This window comes from Phasianus colchicus, chromosome 3 (genome assembly GCF_987193195.1).
Source record: "Phasianus colchicus chromosome 3, bPhaCol1.hap1.1, whole genome shotgun sequence".
In the NCBI taxonomy this organism is placed as follows: domain Eukaryota; kingdom Metazoa; phylum Chordata; class Aves; order Galliformes; family Phasianidae; genus Phasianus; species Phasianus colchicus.
This window is the reverse complement of record NC_143438.1, coordinates 44,471,904-44,494,622: the sequence shown is the minus strand read 5'-3', so window position 1 is coordinate 44,494,622 and position 22,719 is coordinate 44,471,904. Positions and strand designations below refer to the sequence as shown.

Genomic DNA, 22,719 nt, shown 5'->3' with positions numbered 1-22,719 from the left:
CATATGTGGAACAGCTCACAAACTGAAAAGGGGAAAATAGGAGTGCAAAGGGGATCTGTATTTCACTTCTTGATGCTCAGTATTCTCAGAGTACAACAGGTGTTTTTTCCCAAATGACTGATGGTTCTCTCCCTGCAGAGATGTTGATACAGCCCTCACTGGTTTAGAGAGAACTTACACGTTCACATCTACTGGGGGGAAATGGTTTTTAATATACCTAGAATCTCTGTTTGAATTTCAGTAATAATTATAACCATTAAAATTAATATTTCTAGGAACAAAAGTGATTTTAATGCTATTAGTTCATTAGAGTGCTGAAATAGGAAAACGTGCCATAAGAGGTAGGTGGAATCCGCAAGTGAATTTTGTACTTGGACAGGAAAAAGAAAACAACAAACAAACAGCTAAGTTGTTACTGTCTCTTAGGATTACTAATGAGTAAATAGGGGTTTGTAAATGTAGAGGTGTGGGTGGGTGAAGGGCAGAAAGGGGTTTCTGAAAGCTTTCCTGGACAGTACCGAAAACATGACAGTGATTGAGACAAGCCAGGGTAGAAGTTGAAATGAGACAAATGAAGCTTACATTAAAAATGGAGGAAATCAGATGATAAACAAACTTAAAAGAAGAGCTGTGGCAGTTTCTTTATCAATGAGTAATTAAGAAAAACATTCAGTACTACTTGGGGGGATGGGAGGGAGAAAAAGAACAAATTCAAGCAAGAATTAATTTGGGGCAATCTTATGACCTGAAGTTTGAAAAGCAGACTATCTAGATTCAGCAGTCGTCTTTTGGCCTTATGATCTATGAAATTATTATTGCATTAATACTGCCAAAGCAGTATTCCTCTGAATTGAAAAAGAGATCAGTAAATACATCAATGGCAACTAGGCTTTTATCATTTCTTTGACTTAGGATTCATTTCATACTTTGAAGAAATGGGTGAAAGAGCTAAAAGAACATGGTCCAGAAAACATTGTAATGGCCATCGCTGGAAACAAATGTGATCTTTCTGATATCAGGTAACGTATCCATTTTTGCTCTTGCTTTGATTGTGGTGATTTTGATTGCAGTTTCTTCCTTCAGGTAACCAGCTTGCTTTTGTTGTATGGTAGTGTATCGTCTTGGTCAACTGTATCAAGTCTTTTCCTGAAAGCACCACTGTTCCTACTAATGTGCAACCTCACCAGAAGCAGCTCGACTTGAATTATGCACTTTTAACTCCTTGTTTAGTGTCCTTCTTCTGTATTTGGAATATACACCCTCTAGCTGCTGAATCATTGAAGTGAAAAAATATCAAGGATAATAAGTTTAGAGGTCATCACAAATGGCATTAATTGCAAATGCATCCACAGTCACCCAGTCCCTCCCTTTTGGTAGCAATTGCCGTGGCAGTAAGCTTTAAAATAAGTTCCCCTCCAAACAGGATAATGTGGGAACATGAAGAAAAACTTGCATTGCAGAAATGTTGTGAGAGTACTGTGGTTCCTCATGGAATGACTGTGGGTTTTTTTTTTTCCCCACCAATTTTTTTCAACTGATCACCTTATTCGTGCCCTGTTTGGCCACTACAGCTCTTCCACGTGCAAAATGTCTTGGTGCTTGCAGGGTGCTCATTGTCCTCAATGAACTAACGTTTCTTATTCATTTTGTTGATTCTCCCTGCCATAATTATGAAAAATTTTGAGTATTTTTTCATTTTTGTTATTTTCCTCTGAATCACCTGTCTTTTTCAAAAATTCATCCAGTGATGCCCATTTAAAAAGATTTTTGATGGACATTTAGAGAGCAGGGTATCATATATTGTACATTTTCATTTTTTTCCAGAACTCTGATATCTGCAGTACATGCAGCTGTATATGTTCTCTGGCTGCTTTGTCTTAGAAGGGACTTCAATAAAAATGTCTGTAGGTGAAATGTGTCACCAATTTATCACATTGTATTTCTGCTCATTGGAGATATGCCTTTGGGCACAGAATTAAAAATGATTGTAGCACACAAAAACTGCTGTTTGCATGCATTTTTGACATCTTTATTTGGCTTTGTGGAACTTCTGGCAGATGTTTTGTTGGGAATTAAAGAAACAGTTGCTTTATGAACAAACACAAATAGAAACAAAAGAGGACTGGCTGACCGGGTTCCAGCTCATTTTTTTTTCTGCCATCTCTATGACTGTAGGAGACAATATAAGGAGGGATGAATGGGAACAATAAGAAATTATTCTTTTCCTCTGGCAGAAGGCTGGCACTGTTTCTCATAATTATTGACCACGTTACCCTCCTCATTTAGAGCCTAAAAACTGTGTGATCTGCCAGATGGATTTGGGTCATTCAGGAGTCGTGCTGCTTTTCTCACTGTTGTTAATAGGTTATCAGCAGTTCTTGGCATGTTACTAAAGTAAATTTCTTTCCCCCACACTGAAGGATTTTGTATTGCTCGACAAACAATTTTATTAGTATAAATGTCCATCTTTGATATAATTATTGTTAAGTATTCTACTGTTCAATGTTTGGTATGCTTTTAAGTAATAGTAATCTTCCTTCTGATGGGTCATGGAAAAAATTTCAAAGATGAGAACTGAGAACTGAATGAAATGTTGCAAGAGTTGAAAATATCTTTTGAGCATTACAGAAATCAGTAGTTGTAACGATAGTGTTTACTTCTATAAAAATATGGTGCATCTTCCTGACAAATCATGCTCACGGGAAACTTCTGGGTCCTTAGTTAGGGAATTCAGCTGAATATCCCGCTTTGGTCTTCACTCTGCCCAACTAGAATATGTTTTTAATTTAGTAGCTATTTAGGATACCTCAATGAGAATTGAATCAACAGTATGTGTATGTGTTGGAGAGAGCATAAGGTAAAATAATTGAGATCTTTTGTGCATTTTCTTTTGGATGAATTAGAATCTGAGCATTATTGACATCCAGGCTGTGATAACTCCGCTTGTTGTATGCAGCAGTTCTATCATGGATGGCATGTTCACTGCCCATGTCCTTGGAAGTTTATAGACTTGCTTTAGAAATGTCATCATAGAATCACAGAAACACCAAGGTTGGAAAAGACCCAAGAGATCATCCAGTCCAATCATCCATCTATCACCAATAGCTCCCACTAAACCATGTCCCTCAACAAAATGTCCAAATGTTCCATCACCTTCTTGGGCAGCCCATTCTAGTACCTGACCACTGAGAGGGCTGACAAGCTGTGAAGAGAGGGCTGACAAGTTTTGAGGCACTTCCTTGCTGCTGTTTTAATTTTTACTGGGATTCTTAAGTTTGCTTTCTTATCCAAATTACAAGACTGTGTTATATGACTCTACGCTCTGAAATTCTGCCTTCAGTGTGGTTAAGTCCCTTTTCTTTTTTGTGTGTGTTTCCATCCACTGGTAGTACCTTTCATAATAAAGACCATGGTGCCATTTCAGAATTAGTGAGGGGAATGCTGCCTTCTCTGCGTCTTCTGCAATAGAAAGTCAAATAATAAAAAGTGAGTCATGGAAACAAGCTCTGGATCCAGATACTGTTATTGAAGTTTAATTTTTTTGAAACCACTTGTAATAAATCAGGCAATTATTGTGCCTTGCTGTCTTTCCCATGAGCAGCAGACCTGAATTATTTAAAGTAATATACCTCTGTAAACTAAGAAATTACACTGCTGCACTCCCATGTAGGTACCTTCTGTTAAGGACTGGAGCACTCATCCAGGAAGAATTTGCACTAGGAGTTTCAGGATTAATACATTGCTGTGGTGTGGTGAAGGTGTTGAAGCAAACTATGGGTATGCAGCAGGCAACAGTAAAGCCACACAAAGCACACATCATTTGAAATATGGAACAACTGGAAGAAAAATAATACTGGCAGCCTGGTGTTTCAGCATGCATTCATGTGTCAGCATTCACTTTCTGAGCTGTTGCTTAAAGATAGGAAGAGCAGTGGTTGCAGACAATAAAGAAAGACTGCAGTAAGAATCAGCTTTGCCAGCTGGCTCAGGCAGATATAGTGTCAGTATGGAGTTTGCTGTGTGTCTGAAGCAGAGAGATTTTGTGTGTTGTAAACTGCATTTACCAACTCTTCGCATATGAAGTGGTGGCTGCAAAATAAGGACATCTCACCAGTGATTTGAGAATGGTGCCACTTTGACATGGCACAGACTGGTTTCTTTCGCATCAGCATACTGTATTCTTAAGTAGTTCTTGACATTGCATCTGAAATCAATGGCTTTTATTTCTTTCAGAGTCCATATTACTTTCTTACACGTTTCAGGCACTTAGACCTATGATGCTAATACTGTTCTCTTTCATAGCTGTTACTGTTTTCTTTCACAGCAGCCATACCCTGTATTGTCTGAGTGCTCGGTGAGGGCAGTGCTGCCTGGTCCATCAGAGTTGTAGATCTTTTTCTAGTGTTCAGTACTTATCAAGGTCAAGTTTAAAGGACAAACAAGTGTGATTGCTATTCAAGTTAACCCACTTTTTTTCAAGCGTGAATTCAACAGTAGGTCAGCGAATCTGCAGCTCACTCATTGGTGGAATTCTGATGTTTTAAGTTTGATTTACTGACAAAAAAAGAAAAAGATGACACTTCCTTGGCAGGGAACAAGAACATAGTAATGCTTTTCTGACTAGGGCGTGTTTTGAGATTTCAGCGCTTCACTACAGGAACCTTCAAACTTATTTAATGTATGGATTGTAGTGGACTGACAGCATTCAGCTGTAACACTTTTTAAGTGTGTTTCTGTTAGGAAATGTTCAGGTAGGCAGGCATCTGTGACAACCTGAGATGTGAATCATAATCATGTCAAATATGTTTGAGAAATTAAAAAGAGCATGAAAATGAAGCAATGTTGGAAGATGATGGGGAAATAACTGCGCCTGGAGATATTTGATGCACTTTTAACCCACAGTACTGTTGTGATAATCTTGTTTGTAAGAACTTATTGCTGTGAGTTCTTGAAAGGAATTGAGTGCATCATCAAAATGGTTAATTTGAACAAGGAGCTGATTACCTTCCTAAGATTACTACATGACATGCTCAGGAAAAAAACAACCAGGGCTCTTTGATACAAATTATTTTGTAAAGTTCATAAAGGCTTTTCATACCTTGGATCTAGCTATCTTGATTTATTTAGTTGTTAGCAATGTGGGCCAAGGTGAAAGCAGAAACCATTGTCTATTGACGCATTTTATTCATTCTGAGATAAACATTTGAGCAAATACAACTTGGAAACTAATAATTAAATTATTTTTTAATAAATTGCTTTTATCTATTTTTTTTTAGGGAGGTACCTATGAAGGATGCCAAAGAATATGCAGAATCTATAGGTGCAATTGTTGTTGAAACCAGTGCAAAGAATGCTGTTAACATTGAAGAACTCTTTCAAGGAATAAGTAAGTAAATTAACATGCAGACGAGATGTAAAAAATTTTTTTTTATTTTTTTTTATTTTTTTTTATTTTTTTTATTTTTAGCAGTAATTGTTTAGAGAGCTTCTGAAAATAGTCGTCTGTTTTGGTTCTAAAAGATTATTTACCATGGATGTCAATAAATGCACTGGGCCAGTAGTATGACTGCTGTTTATACAGATGTAAACTAAGAATGACTTTGTATTCTAGAGCAAAATATAGTACATATAGTAGATACACAGGGTAAGCCTCTTCCTTTTTAAATCTCTGTCTAAATCCTGAACTGGGGTCATATCTTCTGTTTCAGACTAAGTCTGCTGTAGAGGAGATACTGTTGATCTTATCATCATGTTGATAAAAGCTTAAGCGTTAAAAAATATGCCTGGAAGGCTACGATAAGTAGAAAGTAGCTGTTGCAGTGGAATCCATTTTAAAATGGTGTTCTCCCTCCAGATCTTTTAAACAAGATGAGACTGACATTTCTCACAAGGATCAGAAAAATATCTTGTTAAGTTGTTCTAGGTATTCCACTTTTGATCTCTGGCTGGAAGTGGGGGAGAATCACAGGACCTTGTAGGTTGGAAGGGACCTTGGAAGACCTTCAGTGCGTTGTCTTGCTCAGAGCATGCCTGCTAATGAATTCAGATGAGATTGCTAGGATCTTTTATCAGCTGGGCCCAAGAATAGAGGTTCCAAAGTCTATTCAGGCAGCTGAGTACTTAAATAGTCTTCCCAGTGGCATGCCCTCCACTCCCCTCTCAATTCCATATCAAGTTAGAACCTTCCCTGGTTCAATTCATGGCTACTGCCACACCAGCCTGTCAACATTTTTCTTGTATGATGATGCTCCAAACTGGATGTGTTACTTAACAGGCATTACACCATCTAGAAGGAGCTAACTGCTTGACATGATCTATTAACTGTTGTTGGTATGGCTCAGGATGCTATTGGCCATTTTTGCTGCTAGGGTGCAGTGCTGACTTTTGTTCAGCATACTGCCTGCCTTCAGATCCTTTTTGGAAGAACATTACCCTGGGCAGCCAGTCCCTAACCTATCTTGCAACCAGGGGCTCTACCTCCCCACTTGCAGGACTTGGCATTTGTCATTTCTGGATCACATAAGACTCTTGTTGGCCCACTCCTCTCTCCAGCCTAACACCCTCTGAACAGCAGCCCTGCCCTTAAGTGTATTGACTGCACTTCTGAGCTTGATATCATTTGCAGTCTTGAAGTGCATGCATATTTTTTCTCCTTCAGGCTGCTGGTAAAATGTTAGACTAGATACCTGACTTATTCCACTTGAAACTGGCTTACAGGTAGATAGATACTGTTAAACAGCAGCCTTCAAGTCTGATGACTTTTCATGCAGTTAGTCTGCCTATCTGGGCTGTAACATCCCAACCTGGGTGTATCAGCATGCTGTAGGATAAGATGTTGGAAGTCCTACTGAAGTCAAGATAGATGACATCTAATGCTCCCCTCAGTCATAATCAGCTTGCTTTATCTACTGTGTTTTGCTAGAGACACAGCCTGCTCATGTATTGCTTTGCTTGTGTGGGTTGTATTTGAAACGGTTAACGGGACTGATATTCCTAGAGTACACTACCTTTGTCTTACCTCTTTCTAAAAAGTATGAATGTGTAACATGGCTGTCTGGAGGAAGCAGTTCTTCCTTGAGATAGTCTTACTTGATTGCCTGTGTCTGATGGTTGTAAATGTTCTAGCGGAGTAACTCATCCTTGCCACATAATTAGCTAATTAGCTTCTGTCTTTGATAGGCAGCGCTGCATCTGGCAGTGTGTGCTGTCCCGAATAATGGGTATATTAGATGAGGAAAATCAGCTAAATTGAATTTAGTATGAACTAGATAAGCAGGCAAGTGCATTTAATACCACAGGCAATTATTTCTATATATAGAAATATTAGGTCTCAGTGAATGTACTCATGACCTTATCAAGTGCTCAAAGGAGAGAAAAGAAAGATTTAGTAGTATGTGTTTACAGAAATACAGTGAAAACCATGTGAAAAGTACTTAACTAGTGAGAGAATGTCTTACTATAATAAAAACTGGGAAAAGGGTACGGGTAACTTTCTGGTCTGTGAGCAGGCTGCAACTTCCAAAAAAATCTCACTTTGGCCCAAAAATTGCACATCAGAATTTCTGTTTCCTGTATATAAAGTCTCCTAGTGGCCGCATCTCCAACCCTGCTGACAGTCTTATTTATGTAGTGTTGTATAGTTTGTACTTTGGTTCTATTTTCACGTTACCTGGCAGCTTGTGCCCTTATCATTGTCTTTCTGCAGAAGGTCGGGGTGCAGCTCCCCAGCCTCTTGGCAAAGAGGCAGCAGTACTCACAGTGGCTTTTATAGGTAGTCTCTCTTTCCATATTGCCTGTTTTGCAGCCTAGATTTAAGAGGAGATTCCATTGTGTGTGGAGAGATCCTCCATTTAAAAAATCTTCCTGAACTAGTTGCAGAGAACGAACAACGTTTTATCTAAGAAGTTACCTCCTGCTTGCTTCTGCTTTTATTTTCCAAGGATCTGGGGGGTTGGACTCGGTCTTCAGAGATCCCTTCCAACCCCTACAATTCTGTGATTCTATGATATTCTAATCATTTCTTCTTCCTGGAGTGGCTGACAACTGTCTCTTTTCTAGGGAAAGTACTGTGATGGGGGCAAAATATTATAACAGTTAAAATTACATAATAGAATCATTAATGTTGGAAAACACCGAACTGCATAACAGAGTGCAGCTTTAGGCTGTGTGTTGTACCTCTGATTTCCAATGGCTAGCTAGGCAATTTAATGTGACTCACATTTAGCAGCACCTGGCTGAAGGCTCGCTGTGGTTGTAAAACATCACGTAGCTGCTTATTTCTCTGTAAATAAGAAAAGAATGTCCTTGCTACAGCCATATGTACATTTCCTGCTTGGACTGAATTTTTTCAAATATCTTTTTGAGAGGTTTTGACATCAAAAAGGCTTGAGATATAGTGGATTTTTTTTTCCCATGCATTCCTGTAGTTCTGTTGGTTTTGTTACCTTTTTTTTTAATAGATAATTGTCTATGCAAGCAAATAGTAGGTTTTTTTGTTCCCAGCCTTAGGAGAACTGTAGCTCCAGCAGCTTTTGGGAACTTGTCGCTGGCACAGGCTCCAGCAACAGCAAAACTGCCAGGAATGCATTTAAAAATATTGGTAAAGTTGTGAATGTGCATTGAGTCATGCTAGGTCTGTGTTTTCCCTTCTGTTTATGGAGTTTTAATACTCTGACCGCTGATTTGTGCCTGTGAAGGCAGCTTATGCATCTGGTTTTAAATGACTAAACAAGCTTCCCCAGGTGTACTGTAATTTAGTAGCAATCACGCCCTCGTAATTCTCAGATACCCGCTCATTTAACAAATAAAATAAGCCTCAGTTACATTATTCAAGCCTTGTACACACCCAGCTGTTTTTCTTTGGTGTGTGCATACTGCCTGTTAACTGAGCATGGAGCTGCCCCAGATAGGAAGCAGAAGATTGCACAAAGCCAACCTCTGTATGTGGCAGAGCTGAGGCTGTGCCTCCTGGGTTAACAACCCTCTGCCTCCGCAGGTCCAAAGGTAAGCAGGCACGAGGCAATAGGCTGCTGGAGAATGCCTACCAAATAAAATATGTAATAAACATGAGATTAGACAGCAAATAAATGCTGAATGCACGTTGTTTCTTGAAGTCTGACAAATACCGGGGGCTGCTGACCTACCAGAGGGAGGTTGAAGCATTTCTGCATTTTCTGTGAAGTGCAAGGAAGGTGTTGAGGAATGATAATCAGGGTCACTCTGCAGAGAGCTTGTGAAGAGCTGTTACAGCATTTGGCCTTACTGATGCTACTACAAAGAGAATGAGGCCAGCTCATGTTTAACAGTCTGTATAAGAAAGCTCTTCCTAAACTAGGCTTGCTAATTAGAGTGGGGAGTTTCTGTCTCCAGATACAAGCTTTCATGTGGTAAATGCTCAGTTACAAATACATTAAGCTATTGACTTTCTGATGCCAGCAGCAGGTAGACTGAGTATTTGATTTGAATATTTCCTAGAAGTATTGGGAGATCAACACCAAAACAAAAAAACTTCCAGGATTTATGCAGTTATCTATTCAGATAACTGAATGTGAATGTGAAATGTCTGCCTGTGGGACAGCGTGGCTGTCTAGCAGACACTCGATGTTTGCCCTGAACTGAAATGGCTTCACCATGGGTGGAATTGCAGGTGGACAATTTCAGAGCTTCGTGTGGCTTTTGTCCTGTTGTCTGCTGATTTGCAGAGATCTGTGAGCTACTTTAAGGAGGTCTGTAACAGACATCTTGAGGAGATCAAGTACACTTACGCTACAAGGCAATTAATGTACCACTTCTGGCATGTGATTTGCTATGAGCCCAACCTCATGACTGAATTTTTTTTTTGAAGTTTGGGGGGGGTGTTAATGTTTTGAATAAAATGGAAAAGCATTGTCCCAATTTACCTACATTTGAAATTGTAGTCTTTACACTTTATGCTTGCTGTTTTCAAGGATAATTTCTCATCTTGCTTTCCAATTTTTAATTAGTGAAGCAAAATTTTTTCACCTTCGGACTACTCTGAATTTGTGAGGTCGTGGTTTTCTTCCAGCAGTAGGAGAGCTCTTCTACATGAACCAGACAGTGAACCAGAACAGCTCAGTGTTAATTACCTCATATCAAGATTGGAGCTCTGAGTAATCAAAGCCATTAGGCATTCTTTATTTACTTGGATCCATTTAAGATTTGTTGTTTTTCTGTGTATTTTGCTTATGTGAGCAAAGTGTGATTGTATTGCTGTTTCACCTGGCAAAAACTTCAATGTTGCAATTCTGTGCTTTTGCTTAACGGATTTTTGTTGTTGGAGATGCTAGAAGTACTAAAATAATTGCAATGTAACTGTTTAATTATGCAATATCCTTTTATCGTAAATGTGTTACCTTGTGTGAAAATTTAATACATGAAGTAAACAGCAGTCAGCTGTCAACTGGGGGAATTCTGCTTCACTGCAGGTATGGAGAGGAAAGAGACTGACTGCTGAGCCAAACTTTATAACTCACCTTGGAGATATAAGGAAATTCTAAAGTACCAGTGAAACTGGTTTCAAAGGATGAAGGGATTTGGGGAGATAAGAAGTGTGACTGTCCTAAGTCCTACAAATGCACAAAAGGTCATACATGCAAATGCCCAACATGTTGGGTAAGATGTGCCTGCTTCATCCTGTTATGCCTTCTCCAGTGGCTGCACTTCGTAATGTGGGTTACAGAAAGCAACACTTTGCAGACTCACCTTGGTGTGATACAGCTAGCATTTTTAGGAAGGGATTCTGGCTGTTGCCTAACTGCTGTGCTGCTGCTTGATGCAGGCCAGCTCTTCTCAGCAACATGTTGTCAGAAAACTGTGGCTGTTGCTTTGTAGCCGGGCAAGATGGATTTCACACCCCAGTGAAAATTTCCCTTTCCTCTGTAAGCTGTAACCAATTTCTAGAAAGAGAATAGATGGGAGAAATGCACAGGAAGCCTTGGTGGGGCAAGATAATGTCTTGCCCCTTACCTTTAGCAGAATGGTGGTTTTGTCAGGTAATAATACCACGTTGCTTTTGGACTTGAAATTCATCACCTGCCTGTGCTAGCTAAGGCTGATGGCATCCACTTCCCTTTCTGCTGCACACACTAAATGACGATCTGTACAACACTTACAACATTGCGTTCAAAAAGGAACAAAGGGAGCAGATTTTGTTACTGTGATGATGCATCAGGCTTCCAGCTGCAACAGAGCAATCCCCGTCTGCCTCTCGTCAGTTCTGTTTGCAGAGCTGTCACCCAGTCCCTCTTGTCTCTCTTACTTCCTGCTCCAGTTTTCTTTTTCTCCCTTCCTATTTTGTTTACCTCTTGTCCCTCCCTCCCTCTCATTTCTCAATCCCTTTGCCTCTGGCTCTCTCCCCACAATTCCCAGAGTGCCAATTAAACTCTTAGCATTACAAATCTCAGATTTAATAGCAGGAGCTGGAACTCAGCCAGGCATCAAGAAGACCCTGACCTTCATTCTGGGCTGCCTCAAGTATGCTAGAAAGTGGGAGATGTGATGGGTTTAATGCTTCCCACCTGTTAATCTGCAAGGTTCACTTCAGAGCGTTGATGTTTCTGTAATCCTACCTTTGAGCAGTCTCTTGTGATGTTTATTTTACACACCATTATGTGCTTACTCGAATGAGCTCATGGAGGAGCCCAGCACCACCGCACAGATGCATAGAGGTGAACGTTTACAGTTTTGTTGCATAAAATAATATATGAAACGTGCTCTAAACACTAGTGAAATCAATTCAGAATATATAATTAGATGATTATTGCAGGTGCAAAGATCTAACTTGAAATCAGCACCCATAGACTTTGCTCCGTGGAAATGTCAGTGATGGGAACCGTGTGGAGCTTTATACCTTCTCTAACAGGATAATCTAATAATACAATCTTAGATTTTCCATTTCACCAGTTCAGCTCTGGAGTTCTCAGATTAATGTATGCACATCTATTTTTCTCCATGTGATGAACCATTTTATCCAGAATCGTAAAGCACATTCTCAGTATTCTTTTGTCAGATGGCAAGGTGGCTGTCTCTATCCTGCTCTGTAAAAATGTGGAAAATGTATTCTATTTGTAGTCTAGTTTAAGTTAAGCAACAGAACTCTTCTGTCTCCTGTGGAATTTTTGAGCCAACTCCATATTAACAGAGCAGTCTTTAATCAGAAGAGGAATTGTCTTAATCTACTTATTTTTTTAAGCAGGAGAATTGTTGGGCTGTGTGTTGGGGCACTGCTGCTCCTACCTGATGTCAACTGTCTGAAAAAAATAGCTATAGGTTGTCTCATATGTGAGTATCTTTTATTCCTGTGGAGCAGAGGCCACGTATGACGGTGAAAAATACTTCTCAAATGAGTATACACTTTCTCAAATTAGTTCATTTTATGACCACTTTTGGTTCTGACTCAGTGCCAGCTGGATTGCATTGATGTCAGCAATATAGATGCTATATTTCTCAATAGCAGAATTCCAAGTTAAGATGATCACAGTCCTTTTAGCAATAGTGATTGAGCTGTTTCACAAGCACCAGACACAGGTGAAGGCTTGGCATTTCTCTGCTAATCTTTGGTGTGCTGCTGGTGCTTGAACCTTACCCTGTTGCAACGTGGTTGTGAGATAGCTGTTACTACCTACATCCATTGCTCTGTAGTGAGAGTTATGTGAGTTTTATGTTCCTGTAGAGTTACCCATTGGCTGCACATCAGATGGTACAAGTTCCCTCAGCGGGGATAAATCTTGTTACTAGGATTACGATGGTTTTACTCAATGACTTAAATCTGATGACAGGAGAAATAGTGAGGAAAAAAACCTCACCTATTAAAGAAAAAGTCTCAAGCTTTTGTAAACTTTTAAGCTGTTTGAAACTGTATTTTCTTGTGTTGAATTCAGGGGGGATTAACCAAACAGCAGAAAACATGACCGGGTAATGACAAACAGTGCTTAAGATCAAAGGTGGAATAATGAATCAGCAAAAACTGTGTCTACAGATTTTTCTCTTTGTAGTTGTTATCTTTGCTTTGGTTTTTCTTTATCATTTTGAGAAATGAAATGAATCAAATTGATTCTTAACTACCTGTATGGTGTCCTGTTCTGAACTGGACAGAGTGCTCTCCAACCTTGAAACTCCAATGTTTTTGCTCCAGAGATAAGCTTACCTCATCCTTCACACACACATCTGAGTGTTATTGGAGAGACTCAGAACTCATAAGAACTGTGAAATGTTGAATGAGAAACAAATAGAGGTCCAATGTGAGCTTTTAAAATAAAAATTAAGCTGGTTTGCCTGTGCAAACTTTCCTCTTCTAAACTTGCCATTAGAAGAACATATTTAGGCACTATTTGCTTAATGGTTTCATATGGAAATCATGTTCATAGATTCTATTTTTAGCTACACTGTGCTCAGAGACAAATGGCCAAAGTTTTATTTTTGCTGGTACTGAGGTCAAATTGCTTTAAAAATGGTAAGTGCATTTCTAAAGTGATAGTATTACCTCTGTGGAAAACATCTTACAGATGACACATTCCCCATATTTTAGAGTTTTTTAAGAATTAGTAGACTGTCTCAAACAGAACTGATAGAATTGATGCACATAATGTCTCTGACAGCCTATTCTGCTTTTTATTTTACTGTAGAAGGGCACTTGTATTCTGATGAGACTTTATGTTTGTAAGCAGAGTGTAAAGCTGCTATGTTAGTGACCTGAAATTGAGTGCAAGTGCAGCACTGTAATGTTAGTGCTTAGACATGCTTAAGCACTCAAGATGCCTGTTTCTCTCTGTTTGGGACCAAATGCAGTACTTTTGCTTATTAGTATGGCAAATGTTTGCCCTCTCATTCAGTTGTATGGACATCCAAGATTATCTGCTTCAAGAGGTATAGTATACCTGTTCAGAAATGATAGAATAAGATAAGTGAAAATATGGTGGGTTTGACCAAAGGTTATTTATGGACAAGTTTTACAAATGAAATTTTTACTGTTTGATTTCGTTGGGGTTGGATTCTACCTGAATGCTTTTAATTCATTGCCACCACCCTCGGGTTTTTTGCAGGACCCAAATTTCAACATAAAAACTCAATTCATAGAGCAGTCGGAAGGAGACAGCTGTCTATAAATATGGGAGAATGGGGAAATTTGAATTCTTGAGAGTGACCTGAATTATGATCATTGCCACTGAATGTGGCACGTAGCAAATGTTAAACACTTTGACTTGTTATTTAATACAGGTAATAGTAAAACCAGGAGTTATTCATAGAAAGTAGACTCAGCTTCAGGGGAAAAAAAAAGATCCAACAGGTCCACAACGCAGTGAGAAAGTAAGTTGCCATGACTGCAAGCTCTCTAAGATACTGAAAAAATAGATCACTTAGTGAGAGGAATTGAAAAGCCAGGCCTGACGAGAGACTAAGCATAGACTGGACCTGGGAGGATCTTGTTTTCCCTCATATAATTCTGATTATTGAGCGCATGTTATGTTGTCCATCAGTAGTTAAGCCAGTAAGACCAAGGATGGAGCAGTATTGAAGAGGCACACAAGGGAGAGGTGAGAAGCAGTGCTTTCTTCCCCAGGGAGAGAGCTCTGGTTGACAGTCTTTGAAATGCTTAAAATAATCATCCCATAAAATGAAGAAGTCAGGAGAGCTGGGGAGGGATGCTGTTAATTAACGAGTGCTGTCAACTGTGGAGACATAGGTAGCCCTCAAAGGATGGAAAAATGCAGTGGAAAGAACAGATTTGTTTTTCTTTTCCAAGTGCAGGCAGCATGTGTGTAATTACAGAGCTTTGTGAAATTCTGGCGTACAACGACTGAATGCCATGCAAATTTAGGAATGTCAGGATCTCATTAAACTGGCACCATTTGCATTTAAGTGCAACTAGAAGAAAGCTGAGAATTTTCCGCATCTTAGTGTTTCAGCTCTCAGTGAGACATCTGCTTTTGAAATACATGTATAACAATTTCAGTGTCCTTAATACTTTCTTGATAGACATATCTTATACGTATATATATGTGTGAAAACACTTCTCTTGCATAAGCGGGATGCAAGGGAGAAAGAATTATGATACAGAGAAGATGCTTCTTGTTAAATTTTACAGATGTAATTGTTATGCAAGCTAAATCACCATAACTATTATCTGTCGTGTTGTTACTGCATCAGAAAAATTGAATTAACTGTCTCCTCATATATTTCAGGTCAGCAAATTCCACCCTTAGATCCTCATGAAAATGGTAACAATGGAGCAATCAAACTTGGAAGGCAGACTTCACAGACGGGTAGGCGGTGCTGCTGACCCAACTTGATCTTTTGAGATTTACTTGAAAAACAGTGCCATTTACTCTTTCATGGAGAAAGGACTTCATGATCTCAGTGACGTGGCTCCTTATCTTGAAAGCAGTAATTTCAATACTTCCCGTGAGTAATAACACAAGGACCAGAAGCAGAAAGCTTTACTTCAAATGGATTTTGTAAAACCTAGTTGGAAAATGCTTTCTAATGCCCTGTCAAAATTACAGTGTCCAAGTATTCTGATCTTCTGTTTCAGCTGATGACTGTGCTTTTTAAATAAAAAGAACCTTTTATATAAATTCTAGATTTGCTACCGAAAAAATCTCTTTTTACATTACAAAGTGGACTTGGCATGTTTTTAGTTTTCTGTGTAATAAGAGGGTGTGAAAACCCATAATAACCTGAGTTTTGGCTCAGTTTCTCTGCCTTGTTAGCTGGACTCTGCTTCTGTATTTTTCTAGATCTGTAGCTTCATCTTATGCTTTCAGTAAGTACCAGCAAGAATTGAACTGAATTTGCTGACTAGAAAAATGGAGCCGAAGGATGAGCAAGTGCAGTTTGTTCAGGCTGCAAGTCAACAGCTGTGTCAAGAGGAGCTGTGCATGTGAAAGAAGGAATTGTCATGAAGAAGGCTGTTGGACCCCACACAGTTCCCACTGCTCTGGAAAGAACTGAAGTAGCAGTAGCTGCACTTTGCTTGAAATGATTTCCAAGGCATACACTTCATTAATTGCTGAAATTGTTAAAAACACAAATACCAGCTTAATCTCTATTGCTTACCAAGTTTCCTCCTATCTGTGTCCCAGGCTAAAGATCTCTCAGCTTAACAGTCCCACTTCTGTTTCTAAAAGAGTGCCACGCTGCCCCTGTGGGTCAGGAGGACTCCTTCCCTGCTCGCTCCAAGGTATCTCCACTAGGCTGTGTGCAAAAATGGTTTGGGCTTAAAGGCTGGAACGTAATAAAGCAGCATAGAATGTTTCCTTACAAGTGCAATTTTCCTCCTTTATGGAATAGTCTCTTCAGCAACGTGGGGATACAATATGGAGGAACTACTGCATGATGCCTTTGAAGCTTATTTGCAGCACGTGATAGAAAAATAAATCCCATGGATGGCTACGAACTAGAAATAATGTAAAATTGTGTTCTTCACTTCCATCTCTTATGAATACATGTGACTGATTTTGCTTTTTCATCAGTTCAGTTGGAAATCTAAACTAGGGTGAGTTCACCTCATAGTCTAACATTGATTTGTTCTCTTATTGGGAAAATTGACCTCACCACACCTTTTCTGGAGGCCTTATGAAAAATAAAAGAGGAAAGTAGCCTACTGCTATAAATCATAAACAGGCAGGCTAGAGCTGGGCTTCAGTGTTTATGCATAAACCCAGACTTTCTTGCTAGGTTGTGTGGTTGCTTTGATAAAATGGTACTAATTATTAGTACTTGAGCCAGAGCCGGGTCAACTGAATGGGATTATTTCCTTTTCTTTGGAGGGCTTAAATAGTTAAGATCAGCTGAGATGTTTCCCACCTCATCTTATCTAAAAACGTAAACTATGCTGTTTTTTTACCTCATATCCTCTCTGATGTTTTGGATTCTTTTGAAAGCGCTCACACCTGAAAATCTGTAAGCACAGACACAAGAGCTCCCAACAGAAAGGATAGTTAGGGTGACCTTTCAGTTTTGTCACCTGTGCTGGTCATGGCACTACTTAACTGCAGCAACTGTTCTTTTGACAATCCATCGTTGTTCACATGCGAATTCAGCAGTCATCACAGTTGATAGTCGGTGAGGCTCCTTTAGGGACCATCCAAGACATCTCCACAAGGCTGTTGGAAGAGCCACAGTTCCATTAAAAAATGATTTGGGCTTAAAGACTGAGATTTAATAAAGCAAAATACATTTCCTTAGATCCCATCGTAGTGTGAATCTGCTTGGGGAGTCCAGGCAACTACAGTAGGGCAGGGGAGTTTACTGTGGCCTAAACTAATAGGAACTGATCACTAACACAGATTAATGCTATTGATGGGATCTGTGGCCCATCTGTGAAAGACCAGACCTGTTAGCAAGAAAACAAGGTGAGGTGGAACCCACGTGTTTTAACACAGAATTTAGCTCAATGTATGGTAGTTATGCATAACTGATTTTTAACTTTTCATAGATCTGTATGGTATCTGTCTTCATAATGTGATGTCTCAAATCTCATTAAGCCTTACTTGAGATGGCTGAAGGCTTTCTAAGACAGTCCTGCAAGTACTTTGCATACTCTTAATTTCTGCTACAACTGGCCTTTTGTGTGGATCTGAATGGGACAGATATTGTCTTGACCAACCAGTTCTCACAGCTGCCAGTGAGCTGCTTGTGATTCAGAACAGGTTTTTGAGTTACGCCTTTAAATAGTGTAAAATTGGAAATCATTACAACGGATTTCTGGCAGATTTTAGAATTCAAATGCTAGCAAAGTAGGCTCTAAGCTATTTTTGCATTAGGTGGGCCAAATTTCAATCTCCTTATTCTTCTTTTACTCGCTCGAACAAGTTCGTAGAATCTTGGAGTCACAGAGTGGCTTGGGTTGGAAGGGACCTCAGAGCCCACCTGGCCCACCTCCTGCCTTGAGCAGGGCTGCCACTCACCAGCTCAGCTGCCCAGGGCCCCATCCAACCTCTCCTTGAGTGCCTCTTGGGTTACAGTGAGCTTCAGCAGAGTGCTCTGGAGTCTCATGTAAAAACAGCAAGGCACGGTGCTGTGTAGTAGCTTGTGTTTACTTTTAAGATAGGGCCAGCCTTCGGTGATGATGTCGGTTATCTGCTGTTTGTCAAAGCTGAAGTGCAGCTTCAGCCTGCCACTTCCAGTGGGTGAATGGTTGGCTTAAGAAATAGTGATGTTTGCATGTAAAATTTTTGCTTTCTTTTGTTGCCTTTGTTGTTTGGAAAGTAAGTACCACCACCCTTCGTAAACAGCCAGAGAAACAACAGAGAAGCAAACAATCTCTGAGTCAAAACTTTCAGCAGCGATCGTAACCACCTACTGGTTAATGGCCAGTTGAAAGCTACATGACTGTACAGGAGCACTTAACACTGCTGCTGCTCTGCTCTCCTGGCTGTTAAAAGAACAGTGTGCAGTTCCTCATCAGCCAGCTGGTGCTGGCTCTGTTGGAGACTGCTTGTCTCATGCGAGCTGGCAGCAGGACTGGGGTGCACTGTGGTGCCAGGTGTGTTTGATGGAGTCTGTTTGCACCGTGACTCACAGCTGTGACCCTCCAGCTGCAGGTGACTCGCTTTTCCAGCTTGTCGTGAGCTTGTTTGAAAAAAAATAATAATAAAAGGATGATGAAGGAACTAGTTTTCATGTATGCTCTGCATATGAGTGTATATATAAGTACAGTTTTTTATTGTTACGCTGACAAGTAGTGTATTTTTTCACTATGGCTGGGTCTCGTATACTGAACATTGTATTCTGTAAGTACATTTTTTGTTTATGGTCATTTTGCCTTTATGAAGTTAAAGCTGCAGGCTGAGGGTAGCAAGAAGATGGAGATATACATAGGTACAACTGTTGACTCGCCATTCTTATGCATGAAAATGGTATATTGTGGAAAAGTTGGTCTTGCAGCTGAGAAATATAGAAAAGGTCATTATTATTCAAGATTTGGCACTTAGAAATGTTAAAGTTACACTAAAAAAAAACACCTGATTTTTATTCATGGTACAGCAGCTCTATCTGAAGTGCTAAAACATACCATGGGTATATATTAATTACTAGGAAGGTTACCTTTGTCCCTTGTCTGCTCAATAATTTTTTATGGCACGTGATGGTGTGCATTATTAGACCATAACGAGAGCATTCTCTCTACACTCAGACCTTTTCAGTGCAGCGATGATGTAGTTTACTACCCTACCCTTAACTATTTAAGCCAGAGTCAGTGGTAAATTGTCAGTTTAAAATCACTTTCCAAGTACTCTTCCTCTGTTTTGTTTATGTAAGGGCTTTGATTGGGCTGGACCCACTTGCTTCATGTATGGGATGCTGCAATCTGTTAAAACTTTACCTTCCATTTTATGTATTAATTGTATCATACCTAATAATATTTTTGCCCTACGATGTACCTTCCGTGTTTTATTTAACCTACAATGATTAACGCTAATAATGTTTTAAATGCCTCTGATTTGAGGATGCTTGGTTTCAATAAAGCAGAACAAAAGAGGTCCCATTTTTCTCATTTATTTGCTCTCCAAAAATGTCTGTTTCCAGTCTGTGTGTTGCCTAACTGGGATTTAAAAGAATGCTGCTTGAAACATGCACAGCTGGTCTCTCAGCAGAGCTGAATGCATTCTGGGAGGATCCCAAAGTGCAGGTGGACTTTGAAAAAACAGAAAGTGTGAGAATCCCTTTGCTAGAAGTTGTTTGACTGAACCCATTGGAAGGGTGGTTCATCCCAGTGGGGAAGTTTGGAACAGTGGTTGTTGGAAAAAAGTGACTTTGGGGGTATCACACGCTGTAATAGCAAACATACTGTGTGTGGCTCATGTGGCATTTTCTATTTTGTACTTTTTTATTTATGATAGTACATTTCATGTCTTATTTATAACTCTTGAGTTTGTACCTAAGAGTTAAGATTTAATACTCCCTTCAAAAGTATGCAGTGCGTAGTGCTTCCCAGTGCTGTTGTTTCAAGGGGTCTGTACATTCATTCACTATGATTTTGTTGTGTGACTCAATTCATAGCTTCAAAGCTATGAATATAAATATATATATATATATATATATAATTGTTATCTATAATGGGATTCTGGAGTAGAGCTTTTCCAATGATAGTGATAAATTCACACCAACACACAAGAAGTACTGTTAGAAAACCTGTGAATGAAACATCTGATGGGAACATGGTGACCAAATACTACCAGGTGACCAAACCCACCATTTATCTATGTAAGGAGAAACTAGCATTTCAGAGCAGTCTTTGTGAGTTGACTTCCTACTTGAAGATACCCAGCAGGATCTGTTTCCCACTTTAAAGCATTCATAATCACATTGAAGAATTATGTATTTATTTCCAGCTATTCAAAAATAAAAATTTAAGTCAGATCCATAAACATAAAGTGGAAAAGGTGGAACAGATGCCAAGGTGAACAGGAGCTGGCAGCATGCCCTTGCTGCTAAGGAGGATGGCAGTATTCTTAGCTGCATTGGAGCATTGCCAGCAGCTCAGAAGTGATCCTTCTCTACGTAGCACTGGTGAGGCTGTGCTTGAAGCACTGGTTCCAGTTTTGGGTCACCCAGTACAAGAGAGCTGTGGGCTTACTAGAAAAAGTCCAGTGTAGGGCCATAAAGATGAAGGAGTGCCTCTGCTGTGAGGAAAGGCTGAGGGAGCTGGGTTGCTCAGCTAGAAGTGGAGGCTCAAAGGGATTTCATCAATGTGTATGAATACCTGAAGGGAGAGCACAAGGACAACAGAGCCAGACTCCTTCCAGTTGTGCCCAGTGCCACCACAAGAAGCCATCGGCACAAACTAGAATGCAGGAGGTTCCCTCTGAACAGCAGGAGCACTTCTGTGCTGTGCAGGTGACGGAGCACTGGCACAGGCTGCCCAGAGGCTGTGGGGTCTCCTCCTTGGAGGTCTCCAGAAGCCGCCTGGCCGTGGGCCTGGGCACCCTGCTCTGGGTGGCCCTGCTGCAGCGGGGCTGGGATTGGGGGACCCAGAGGGCCCTGCCTGCCTCAGCCATGCTGGGATTCTGTACATACTTCAAGGAAAGCCTAAGAAGCCCCCCTTGCAACTATTCAGAGAGTCAGAAGTGAGTGCTGTTTTTCCTTTTGGTGTGAAGAGCTGTGCCCTTTGACATCCACGTCCTGGCATTGTCAGTGGGATGTTTCATGTGGCCTGGAAGCGTGTTCTTGTAGTACTTTGTGCTAATTTGCAGCCTTATTTTGCTGTAAGAGGGGAGCAGCACAATTGGTTGGGAAATAAACCCCCTCTGCTTCCCTTTTGTAGACTGAAGATTGTGTCTCTGGGTACTTAAGGAAAATCATTTGATGTTATGGGCTTCAAAAACTTCCTTAATACAGCTTCAGTCTTTCTGCAGAGCTCCATAGGACGCCCTGCTGTGATCTCTTGAGCACTCTTCTGAAATGAGGACAGAAAATCTGATGAAATAGCCTGTGTATCTCCTTCATGCTTCCGCCCCCTCAGCTAAGCTGTATGAGTGTTTAGGCTGCGATCAGATTGTGAAACCTCTCTTTTTCTCTGAAAGGAAAACAGAAAGCTGCAAGATTTTTGTTTCCCTCCTTGATGCTGTTTTACACGAGGCTACAGAGTAATTTTCTTAAAAGCATTGAAATACGTATGGGAGGATGGAGTGGCTGGAAGTGTTTGTGCCAGTGCCTCCGCTAATTGGTGTAGGTTGCTCCCTGGGGGCTCGGCTTCCACAATGGGATGCATTCATGTGTGATGGTGTTCTTGACCTTTAATAAGATCTGCTTTGGATTAGATCTGTTCAGCACCTGTGCCAGTGCCGATTTCATTGTTTGATAAACATAGTTGCTCTTTCATTGTTCCAAAGTAAAACTCTTCAGTAAAAGCTGTAACATCAACAGTTGACCGCATTTATCAGGTTGAGAAGTAATAAGGCATAGCATAATGCAGCATAACACAGCTTGTCTGAAAAATCAATTTCAGATGGTTTCCTCTTCTCTCCATTAACTCTGCAAGAAGAATCCTTGCTGCAGAATGTCTGTATTTGCATAATTCTGATACTATTGAGTATGTCCTGACAGAGATTGGTTTGTATGACCACTTATCATGGCAACGTGTTCTGTAGAAATATGAGAGCATGCTTATTGCATTAGGATTCATAATGGTGTGTTTTCAACAGATAAAGTGCAGAAGCGTTATTCGAATTGTTTTGTAACACAGTGATTGTGAAAGCTTGGGACAACACGCTGGCAGAACTGGAAGTGCAATCGACCTGTACTAACTTGCATTCAGCGTCACAGCAAATTAACAAGTGTTCAATAAGATGTCTTTATTCAGTACACAAAAGTCAAGCGCTGGGATGTGGAAAAGAATTTTGAGGCTTCTGGTTAGGAATTAAAATTTTATCATCTTGGGAAGGATTTTTTTTTTTTTTTCCTGGCTGTTAAATTACTCTGGTCAGAAACCACTTTTTCCCTGAGACTCCCTGAAGTACTGCAAACAAATAGACTTTCTGCAAAAGGCGCTGACCTTGTTTCTCAAAAGCTCCTGGCAAAGCCAAGCCTGATCCTTCTGCCCACCTTTGAAACTTTCCATAAAACACACCTAATTCCTGATGAAAAGCTCAATCTTTCTTATTCTCACACTCCAGATATTTTAGGAAACAAAACCACACATCCGCTGAAATCCGTTTAATGCCCATTTATTTTACTTTAGTCAATGTCATTTCTGCTCCC

At 40.1% G+C, this 22,719-nt stretch overlaps 1 protein-coding gene across 3 annotated transcripts in view; it reads left to right on the top strand.

Annotated features, from left to right (window-relative positions):
• Positions 1–19,497, top strand: part of RAB31 (RAB31, member RAS oncogene family) — a 59,963-nt gene extending 40,466 nt beyond the window's left edge. For 2 of the 3 annotated variants that reach the window (XM_031588972.2, XM_031588971.2), the window contains exons 5-7: positions 913–1,019; positions 5,277–5,386; positions 15,201–19,497. In XM_031588972.2, coding sequence (XP_031444832.1) covers positions 913–1,019; positions 5,277–5,386; positions 15,201–15,298 — 315 coding nt within the window. In that variant the 3' untranslated portion in view covers positions 15,299–19,497. The remainder of the gene's footprint in view (positions 1–912; positions 1,020–5,276; positions 5,387–15,200) is intronic. The other variant, XM_090137361.1, reaches the window with a different exon arrangement.
• Positions 19,498–22,719: the final 3,222 nt, after the last annotated feature.